Source organism: Rhinoraja longicauda, chromosome 19 (assembly GCF_053455715.1).
Source record: "Rhinoraja longicauda isolate Sanriku21f chromosome 19, sRhiLon1.1, whole genome shotgun sequence".
Lineage (NCBI taxonomy): Eukaryota > Metazoa > Chordata > Chondrichthyes > Rajiformes > Arhynchobatidae > Rhinoraja > Rhinoraja longicauda.
Window position 1 is genome coordinate 14,048,077 of NC_135971.1, and position 11,704 is coordinate 14,059,780.

General features: G+C 48.5%; 1 protein-coding gene across 1 annotated transcript; it reads left to right on the top strand.

The window, feature by feature from the left end:
* The first annotated feature begins 4,026 nt into the window (after window positions 1-4,026).
* LOC144602697 (zinc-binding protein A33-like) lies at window positions 4,027-9,989 on the top strand. Its single transcript, XM_078415825.1, has 6 exons — window positions 4,027-4,437; window positions 4,527-4,622; window positions 5,201-5,434; window positions 6,906-6,928; window positions 7,022-7,158; window positions 9,457-9,989. The coding sequence occupies exons 1-6, from the start codon at window positions 4,027-4,029 to the stop codon at window positions 9,987-9,989; spliced, it is 1,434 nt and encodes a 477-aa protein (XP_078271951.1).
* The last annotated feature ends 1,715 nt before the right edge of the window (window positions 9,990-11,704 follow it).

The window sequence follows — 11,704 nt, forward strand, 5'->3', positions numbered from 1 at the left end:
CCCTAACATCAGTGGTAGTTGTGATGGGGTTGATGTGTCTATTCGGATGTTGTATCATTCCCTGCATACGGGGGTTGTCTCAGCGATTGATAGAGACAGCCCTGACAAAGAACGACATCACCATGATGGCCTGTAGAGTACAGTATAACCAGCAGGAGGAATATAGAGAGGCAAAGACTCAGCTGTTAGCACTAGAAAAGGAGGAAATAGTATAAATCAAAGTAGCGTGGCATAAGCAAAAGGGTGGATTGTGAGAGAGAGGTAAAAAGGGTTAATTGATTTAAACTAAGGACCATGAGAAATAGCTGACCTGACTAAGAACCGCAAGAGTAAATAGTGACATTCCGAGGATAAGGGCAAGATATCCAAAGAACTAGTGACGTTCCAAGGATAAGTGCAATAGTGACATTCCGAGGATAAGGGCAAGATATCCAAGGAACTAGAGACGTTCCAAGGAGAGGGCAAGATATCCAAGGAACTAGTGACGTTCCAAGGATAAGGGCAAGATATCCAAAGAGTAAATAGTGACATTCCGAGGATAAGGGCAAGATATCCAAAGAACTAGGAGAGAGGGCAAGATGACCATAGCACTAGGGGAGAGGGCATGAACTACTCTGTACTGCGCATGCCTAATGAGATAAATGAATATTGCAAAAACGCCCCGCATGACAAGATGCCTCATTTAAATGTACATGCGATGTATGATGTGGGAGGCAACAGGGGCGATGACGGTACATTGTGCACCTCAGTGCTCCGATTGGAAGGAGCCCGAAGAGGAGGAATTTAAGATGTGACAATTGTAAAGTGAAGTGAATAAAAAGAAGGGATTTTCCCGACCTCGGTGTGTCTTGAGAGGGAAGGCACCCAACTCTGCAGACTTGCAAATAAAATACTTGTTTCTCTAGATTGTCTCGAGCATCGTAATTGTGAGCACTCACATTTGCATCTCACATTTTGAACATTGTTTTTGAGATGTCCTTTCTACAACTTGGCGATTGCATTTCCAACACCTTCAACAATGGCAGGTTTTCAGTGACAGGGAAGTGGTGGTTGAGGGGAACCCGTGAACCACCTGCCCTGTGGTTGACAGCAGGTGCCTTTGTCCAATTTCTTAAAGATAGTCGTCATGGTGGTGGCCTTCGAGTCCTCTGGCCGACGCCTCTCTGAGACCGGGTGGAAGTCACGGTGCATCCTGATCCCGGGCTGTGAACGGAGACGCTGGCGGCGGGATGCACTCCCCAACAGGCGCAACACCCGAGGCCTCGCTAGCACCGCGCCCCGACCATTTATCGAGTCAAACTGCACGGGCGCAGGTCTTTCAGCCCAACTTGCTCATGTCGACCAAGATGCCCCATCTACCTTCGACCCAGCTGCTTGCGTTTGGCCCATTTCGCTCTAACCCTTTCCTATCCCTGTACCTGCTCAAATGCGTTTTTAAACGATGTTGTAGCACTATCCTCAATTTCCTCCCCTGGCAGAGTGTTCCATGCATCTCCCAAAGAGGCGGAAAGACTCTAAGGGGAGTAAGAGACACCTGTGGCTGACAAGGGAAGTGAAGGACAGCATAAAAATTAAGGAGAGGAAGTATAACATCGCAAAGAAGAGTGGGAAGACAGAGGATTGGGACTCTTTTAAAGAGCAACAAAAGTTAACTAAAAAGGCAATACGGGGAGAAAAGATGAGGTACGAGGGTGAACTAGCCAATAATATAAAGGAGGATAGCAAAAGTTTTTTTAGGTACGTGAAGAGGAAAAATTAGTCAAGGCAAATGTGGGTCCCTTGAAGACAGAAGCAGGGGAATTTATTATGGGGAACAAAGAAATGGCAGACGAGTTAAACCATTACTTTGGATCTGTCTTCACTGAGGAAGATACACACAATCTCCCAAATGTTCTAGGGGCCGGAGAACCTAGGGTGATGGAGGAACTGAAGGAAATCCACATTAGGCAGGAAATGGTTTTGGGTAGACTGATGGGACTGAAGGATGATAAATCCCCAGGGCCTGATGGTCTGCATCCCAGGGTACTTAAGGAGGTGGCTCTAGAAATAGTGGAAGCATTGGAGATCATTTTTCAATGTTCTATAGATTCAGGATCAGTTCCTGTGGATTGGAGGATAGCAAATGTTATCCCACTTTTTAAGAAAGGAGGGAGAGAGAAAACGGGTAATTATAGACCAGTTAGTCTGACATCAGTGGTGGGGAAGATGCTGGAGTCAATTATAAAAGACGAAATTGCTGAGCATTTGGATAGCGGTAACAGGATCATTCCAAGTCAGCATGGATTTACGAAGGGGAAATCATGCTTGACAAATCTACTGGAATTTTTTGAGGATGTAACTAGGAAAATTGACAGGGGAGAGTCAGTGGATGTGGTGTACCTCGACTTTCAGAAAGCCTTCGACAAGGTTCCACATAGGAGATTAGTGGGAAAAATTAGAGCACATGGTATTGGGGGTAGGGTACTGACATGGATAGAAAATTGGTTGACAGACAGAAAGCAAAGAGTGGGGATCAATGGGTCCCTTTCGGAATGGCAGGCAGTGACCAGTGGGGTACAGCAAAGTTCAGTGCTGGGACCCCAGCTATTTACGACTTAGATGAAGGGATTAAAAGTACCATTAGCAAATTTGCAGATGATACTAAGCTGGGGGGTAGTGTGAATTGTGAGGAAGATGCAATAAGGCTGCAGGGTGACTTGGACAGGTTGTGTGAGTGGGCGGATACATGGCAGATGCAGTTTAATGTAGATAAGTGTGAGGTTATTCACTTTGGAAGTAAGAATAGAAAGGCAGATTATTATCTGAATGGTGTCAAGTTAGGAAGAGGGGATGTTCAACGAGATCTTGGTGTCCTAGTGCATCAGTCACTGAAATGAAGCATGCAGGTACAGCAGGCAGTGAAGAAAGCCAATGGAATGTTGGCCTTCATAACAAGAGGAGTTGAGTATAGGAGCAAAGAGGTCCTTCTACAGTTGTACCGGGCCCAGCTGAGACCGCACCTGGAGTACTGTGTGCAGTTTTGGTCTCCAAATTTGAGGAAGGATATTTTTGCTATTGAGGGCGTGCAGCGTAGGTTCACTAGGTTAATTCCCGGAATGGCGGGACTGTCGTATGTTGATAGGCTGGAGCAATTAGGCTTGTAAGCACTGGAATTTAGAAGGATGAGGTGGGATCTTATTGAAACATATAAGATAATTAGGGGATTGGACACATTAGAGGCAGGAAACATGTTCCCAATGTTGGGGGAGTCCAGAACAAGGGGCCACAGTTTAAGAATAAGGGGTAGGCCATTTAGAACGGAGATGAGGAAGAACTTTTTCAGTCAGAGAGTGGTGAAGGTGTGGAATTCTCTGCCTCAGAAGGCAGTGGAGGCCAGTTCGTTGGATGCTTTCAAGAGAGAGCTGGATAGAGCTCTTAAGGATAGCGGAGTGAGGGGGTATGGGGAGAAGGCAGGAACGGGGTACTGATTGAGAGTGATCAGCCATGATCGCATTGAATGGCGGTGCTGGCTCGAAGGGCTGAATGGCCTACTCCTGCACCTATTGTCTATTGTCTACCATCTGTGTGAAAAGATTGCCCCTTGGGCTCCCGTGGAATCTGTCCCTCCCACATTAAAGCTACCCCTGGTTCTTGATTCCCTTACTGTGCATTCACCCTACCCACTCCTCAAATCATATTAGACACCTGTTTAAGATCACCCCTCAGCCTCCTGTGCCCCAAGGAATAAACTCCGAGCCTGCCCAACTTCTCCCTGTAACTCAGGTCCTCAATCCTGGCAACACCCACGAAAGTCGTCTGTAACTTTTTTCAACTTTCTGTCTTTGCTTAGTCCACCCCAGGCTCTTCTCTCCGCTGTCGTTCATACTCAGGCATGATTGATGTCTAACTGACCCCTCCCTCGTGTGTGATTAGTTGGAAGCGGCCAGGGCGCCGTCACACTGAACACTTGCAGCCAAATAACATTAATTCCCCGAGACGGCAGCGCCCGCAGTGGAAAACACTGAACCAGAAAGTTGCGGAGTTAAAATGGCTGCGAAAGACCCGGTCGATAGTTTGACCGAGGAGGCAGTTTGTCCCATCTGCCTGGATTTCTACATCGATCCGGTGTCACTGGAGTGTGGACACAACTTCTGCCGCTCCTGTATCACAAAGATGTGGGACAGGGAGGAGAGAAACTCCTGCCCGGAATGTCGAGAGGAGTTTGAGGAGCGGACGCTCAGGGTTAGTTGGACCTTGGCGAGACTGGCTGATAAAGCTCGAAGGCTGAGCCTGAATCGGCAAGAGAATGAACGTAAACCTCACTGCGAGGAACATCAGGAAGAGCTGAAGCTGTTTTGTGAAACGGACAAGAAAGTGATCTGTGTGATTTGTGCAGCTGGGAGGGAACACAAGTCCCACAGCTTCATGTTGATAGAAGAAGCTGTAGAAATCTATAAGGTAAAATCAAACCGATATTGATCATTTCATCCTTTAATTCCTTGTTTATTGTCTGACATTTTATTCTCTGTTCTAAATGCAAATCCCAGAATCAGGTGAAAACTTCCTTCGAATCTCTCACAAAAAAGAAATTAGAGATACAGCAAATGGAGAAGCAACAGAAACTAAAGATATCTGGAGTTCGGGTGAGGCTTTCTAGTTTCGATTTCCTGGTCTTGTTTACCTGTGATGCGAATAACAATAGGCCAGCCCTCTGCAGCTCAGATTCGAGAACCTGAGCTACAGAGCGAGATTGGGCAGGCAATGACTTGACTACTTGTGCATTTCGCGCAGTCTCCCTGTGACCCTGTCAGATTCCTATCATATCCCAAAGACACGCTGGTTAGCTGGTCAATCGGCGACTGTATATTATCCTGGTGAAAGGTAGTTGTGGGCAAATAAGTGGGAATTAATGGGCACGAGAACAGCATTGGCAGCAGGGCATTTAATTGGGAGAGTGGGATTGATGGGATCATCGTGTTACTCTCACAACAAATAAGAAATCACCTCGACAAGCTATTCAATTGCCACGGCAAAAACGTGCAGAGTGGAATGCAGGTAAATTGGACCAAGACAGGCATGTACAAAGGCTAGCCTGGACATGGTTGACCGAGGGCCTATTTCAGTGCTCCATGAAATCGCTGAGTGAAATGGTCACCGTCCATGTCTTAAAACAAGACAATACCACAACTTGATATATTAATTTTCATCCTTCACTTGACAGGAAGAGTCACGCAACCTTCAGTCTTACTTCAGTTCCTGGTTTGCGAAACTGCACCAGATTCTCTCCGAGAAAGAAAATCGTTTACTCAGAGATCTCCGGGTAGAAAAGAAGAAGCTTGTAAATCAAATGAACATAAATCTGACGGTGATTCAAAACAATTTAAATGATGTACAGCGGGAGCTCGACGAGTTACAGCGAAGAATGGATCAAAAAGAGCGCGTGCTATTTCTGAAGGTGAGGCGCTACATTACAGGTTCGTTTAAAGGAAAACGCACAGTAACAAAACGGTGGGACGTTGCTCTGAAATAACGCAGCTTTTAGTTCAGCTTTTTCTAATCAACACAGAATTCCGCCCCTCTCTACACAAACCTCCCCACCTACTCACAACAGATACCAGCAATGCCCACAGTTCCCACGTCTCTCGCGGTTATCCACTTTTATCCACCTTCCCATTAAATTACCACACCTGTGGTAGTGTTATATATTATCTTGACTGAATCTCTTTTGCAACTTTTGAAAGATCACCTGATATTTTATCTTCCATTCAATTTCTTATCATTATCTGATATTTCAATGTTTAATCTAGATAATAAAACTCTCGTTTGTTTGTTCCTGAACTGCAGCCAAAACGGTGCAGGATAGCGCGACAATTTAAGGCCCACCTTACTCACCGTCGTCCCTTTGGTGCTAATGGAAGAAGTTTCATTGAAATCGGTCTTATATTTTTAAAGTTGTTCACATCTCCTAGGGCGGGAGAGAGGGGGTGGATGGGGAGCAGGGGAGGGTTGAGGTGGATGGAGTGGTTGGGGGGGAGGGGGTAGAGAGCTGGAGAGTGCAAAGTGGAAGCTTATTTGGCTGGGCACATGAAAGAAATGGGGTCAGGGGGTAAAGATGGTGTTACCTAAAATTGAAGATTTTAATGTGCATTCTGCTGTGATGTAAACTACCCGAGCGGAATAGAGGTGCCGATCCTCCATTTTGAGTGTGACCTCACTCAATGGAGGAGGCACAGGACAGGAAGGACAATATGGAAATGAAAAGTGGAGTTGAAATGTTTAGCAACCGGGATGTTCCGCAGATCTGGGTCGTTTAGTGTACGCTTGGTCTCGGCGATGTACAGGAGGGGTCCGAACCGAAGCCAATCCACATCCTCGAGAAATGCTGCCTAACACGCCGTGTTCCAGCACATTGTGTTTTATATATATACTAGACCAAGTGGACCCGTTGGGCCCAAACCTCTCCTGCATTGGTGCAGCACCCACTCCTCCCCCCTCCCTTCTCCCGCTCCCCTCCCCCTCCCTCCCCCTCTCCTCCCCATCACCCCTCCCCTCCCTCTCCCCATCCCTCCCCCACCCCCCGCTTCCCTCCTCCCACTCCACCAACCTCAACCCGCTTATCCTCCCTCCTCCCCCTCCCTCCGTCCCTCGCCCCCCCTCCCTCCCTAGGAGATAGATTTAAACTTTAAAATGCGAGTATGTTTAAAAATATAACATCGATTTCAGTGAAACTCCTTCCATTAGCACCAACTGGATGACGGTGCGTCAGGTGGGCCTAAAATTGTCGCGCTATCGTGTACCGTTTTGGCTGTAGTTCTGGAACAAACAAACAAACAAACAAACAAACGTGAGTTTTAGTATATGGATAACCCGGCATTTTGCATTTCTTGTATCTCAATGAATTCAGACTTGTGTTTTATTTATTGCAGGATGAAGCTGGTCGGGAGAGCAGGTAGGACATGCTCTTGACTGAAACTCCGTGTGGATGTGTAATGTAACACAAAAATACATGCTCCATTTACAACCATGTGTTTACTATTTGCAGTGCGAGTGTTGACACCGAATCATTGTCAGTGACAGCTGCTGCCCCGGTCTTTGAAACGTTCTCCCACCCCTTTGTGTTTAGCACAATGTTAAGAGAAATATCTGATGCCATGAAGCGGAGTTGCTTACAACCTCACGGTAAAAATATAGATATCTTTGATTTTTTCAACTACCATAATCCTCCTCTCCCCCCTCCACACACACACACGGATACGCACATCTTTTCCCTCGGTCCCCCACCCCCTCCTCCTGCAGCTTCTCGACCTCCCCCCTCCCACCCTCCCCCACCCCCCCCCCATCCCCCCCGCCATCCTTGTCTCACACCTTCTGTCTTTTCATCTCTGGCATTAATCCAATTATTGTCCTATCAAAACAATCCTCTCGCTGGTATCCGCCTCTCACTTGCGATGGGTGGAGATGGAATCCCACCACTGGCCACAACTTCCCATCTCCACCCCTTTCCGCTTTCCACAAACCGTTCCCTCCGCAACTCCCTAGTGTACTCGTCCCTTCCCACCCAAACTACCCCCTCTCCAGGTACTTCCCCCTGCAAGCGCAGGAGACGAAACACCTGTCACTTTTCCTCCCCCCTCCCACTCCGTCCAAAGACCCTGACAGTATTTTCTGGTGAGGCAGAGGTTCACTCGCACCTCCTCCAACCTCATCTACTGTATCAGCTGGATTAGGTGTGGACTCTTGTATATCGGCGAGGCCAAGTGCAGGCTCGGCAATCGTTTCGCTGAACACCTCCGCTCAGTCCGCCTAAACTTACCTGATCTCCCGGTTGCTCAGCATTTTAACTTTCCCTCCCATTCTCGATCTGACCTTTCTGTCCTGGGCCTCCTCCATTATCAGAGTGAGGCGCAGCACAAATTGGAGGAACAACACGTCATATTTCGTTTGAGCAGCTTACACCCCAGCGGTATAAACATCGACTTCTCTAATTCAAGTAACCCTTCTTTTCACTCTCTCTACGTCCTTCCCCTTCGCAGTTCTCCGACCAGTTTGACTGTCTCCGATTACATTTTATCTCTGTTTGCTTTGTTGTTACCTTCTCCCAGCTAACAGCACCTCATATTTCGCCTGGGCAGTTTGCAGCCCAGTGGTATGAGCATCGACTTCTCCAAGTTTAGATAGTTCCCCTGCACATCCCGTCCCCTCCTCCTTCCCAGATCTCCCTGTCTTCCTGTCTCCACCTATATCCTTCCTTTGTCCCGCCCCCTGACATCAGTCTGAAGAAGGGTCTCGACCCGAAACGTCACCCATTCCTTCTCTCCCGAGATGCTGCCTGACCTGCTGAGTTACTCCAGCATTGTGTGAATAACAATTCTACGTTTTCCTTTATCTCCATCCCCTTTGTCTCGTTTTCACACCTTACATTTCCTTACCCCGGAAACACCCTCTCCCCTGACTTCGGTTTGAAGAAGGGTCTCGACGCGAAACGTCACCTATTCCTTCTCTCCAGAGATGCTGCCTGTCCCGCTGAGTTACTCCAGCATTTTGTGACTAACTTTGAAACAAAACGCATTCATGTTTTGCAGAGGTGCTGACTGAGCCTATGTTAATTACTTCAGCACATTCCGCCCCTTTACTGAACATGCATCTGAAATTCATTCTGTTAAATCAACCTGGCAGATTTATTTCTCCTCATTTATCAGACACATCTGAGTAACGTGTTGATGCAGAGATTGTGTGCAATTATGGGCTGAAGGGGATTTGACGTTTTATTCCAGTAGCAAACCCAACTGCTGGGAAGCTTCGCTTTCACACAGGCAGCTGGAGATGTGAGATCCCTGAACACAACCGACAGGCGCGCCCCTCCCTCTGTCTCACCGCCTCTCAAGAAAACAGGAGCAGGTTACCTGTCCCCTCATGTCCGCCCTCGTTCAGTATGATCATGGTAACTCAACCACAAGTCTACCTCTTCTTTAGCCACCTCTAATTACCACTCGCATCAATCGCCACTTCTAACAATCTTTCTCCTCTCCCCGCCACCTCCCCCGCCCCCTTGCCCGCCCACCAGCCCCACCCCTCCCCCGCCCACCACCACCATCTAGCGGCAGGATATCGGAATGCTTCTTTGTGAAGAAAGATCCCGAGCTTCTGAATACACCTCCTCATTTGTCAACGACAACCGCAATCTCTCGTCCATCCTCATTGTCCGCACTCGTCACCTCCCACACCCACCCCCCCTTGAAATTTCCGCCCGAATTTAACGGCGCCGCCCCTCCCGTTCCCCAATGCCCATGAAATTCCCCTCTCCAACCGGGAGAGGTGTCTGATGTCCATCCGATGTTGTCGTGGGTGTAACCCCGGGAAAGGTTTCAGTTGTCCGCCTGCCTGAGCCTGAGCGGCCTCTCCCCCGGTCCCGGCGCCGCGCTGCCCGAGTCTCCCCCCGACCCCCGAGGACTCTCTGATTTTCTGCTTCTACCCTAGTCTCCGTCACCCTGGATGTGGAAACAGCGAGTCCGCTGCTCGAGGTGTCTGAGGATCGGAAGAGGGTGAGAGTGACGGGGACCCGGAGGAGTCTCCCTGACACCGGGAAGAGGTTTACAGTCCAGGCGTGTGTGCTGGGATCGGAGGGATTCACATCGGGGAGACATTACTGGGAGGTAGAGATGGCGGGGAGTCAGTACTGGAGTCTGGGAGTCGCCGCAGAATCTGTGGAGAGGAAGAGACCGGTCACACTGACCCCGGAGACTGGAGTCTGGTGCATCTGGCGGTGGGATGACGGGTTTGAAGCATTCACCTCCCCTCCATCCCCTCTCCCCGCCCGTCCCATCCCCAAGAGGGTGGGAGTTTATCTCAGTTACGAGTCCGGGACAGTTTCATTTTATGACGCGGGCACCAAGTCCCATCTCCACACCTTCACTGGGAATAAATTCACGGAGAAACTTTATCCTTTCTTCGAGATTCGGCATAAAGACCAGTGGCTGACAATCTGCTCCGGTTCCGCTCCGGGTGTGTAAAAGGGTCAGGTCCCGGGACCGGCGGTAGGAGCTGGGCTCAGGGGCTGTGGGGCAGAACCCCGGTGGGCAACAGGTCGGCACTGAACGGCTCCAATTTAATCCCCAAATTCCGCCACGCTTCCCTTCGCTTTCTCGCAGTCTCTGTCTCCGTTTCAGAGAAAACGTGAGTGACCAAAGTCCATTCCAAGCCCGCGGATACCATCGGCTACTTCGTCTCCCCGCTACCCCTGTTTGACAATAGACAATAGGTGCAGGAGTAGGCCATTCAGCCCTTCGAGCCAGCACCGCCATTCAATGCGATCATGGCTGATCACTCTCAATCAGTACCCCGTTCCTGCCTTCTCCCCATACCCCCTCACTCCGCTATCCTTAAGAGCTTTAACCAGCTCTCTCTTGAAAGCATCCAACGAACTGGCCTCCACTGCCTTCTGAGGCAGAGAATTCCACACCTTCACCACTCTCTGACTGAAAAAGTTCTTCCTCATCTCCGTTCTAAATGGCCTACCCCTTATTCTTAAACTGTGGCCCCTTGTTCTGGACTCCCCCAACATTGGGAACATGTTTCCTGCCTCTAATGTGTCCAATCCCCTAATTAACTTATATGTTTCAATAAGATCCCCCCTCATCCTTCTAAATTCCAGTGTATACAAGCCCAATCGCTCCAGCCTTTCAACATACGACAGTCCCGCCATTCCGGGAATTAACCTAGTGAACCTACGCTACACGCCCTCCATAGCAAGAATATCCTTCCTCAAATTTGGAGACCAAAACTGCACACAGTACTCCAGGTGCGGTCTCACCAGGGCCCGGTACAACTGTAGAAGGACCTCTTTGCTCCTATACACAACTCCTCTTGTTACGAAGGCCAACATTCCATTGGCTTTCTTCACTGCCTGCTGTACCTGCATGCTTCCTTTCATTGACTGATGCACTAGGACACCCAGATCTCGTTGACCTCCCCCTCCTCCTAACTTGGCACCATTCAGATAATAATCTGCCTTTCTATTCTTACTTCCAAAGTGAATAACCTCACACTTATCTACATTAAACTGCATCTGCCATGTATCCGCCCACTCACACAACCTGTCCAAGTCACCCTGCAGTCTTATTGCATCTTCCTCACAATTCACACTACCCCCCAGCTTAGTATCATCTGCAAATTTGCTAATTGTACTTTTAATCCCTTCATCTAAGTCATTAATGTATATCGTAAATAGCTGGGGTCCCAGCACCGAACATTGCGGTACCCCACTGGTCACTGCCTGCCATTCCGAAAGGGACCCATTTATCCCCAGTCTTTGCTTTCTGTCTGTCAACCAATTTTCTATCCATGTCAGTACCCTACCCCCAATACCATGTGCCCTAATTTTGCCCACTAATCTCCTATGTGGGACCTTGTCGAAGGCTTTCTGAAAGTCGAGGTACACCACATCCACTGACTCTCCCCTGTCAATTTTCCTAGTTACATCCTCAAAAAATTCCAGTAGATTTGTCAAGCATGATTTCCCCTTCGTAAATCCATGCTGACTCGGAATGATCCTGTTACTACTTTCCAAATGCTCAGCAATTTCGTCTTTTATAATTGACTCCAGCATCTTCCCCACCACTGATGTCAGACTAACTGGTCTATAATTACCTGTTTTCTCTCCCTCCTTTCTTAAAAAGTGGGATAACATTTGCTATCCTCCAATCCACAGGAACTGATCCTGAATCTA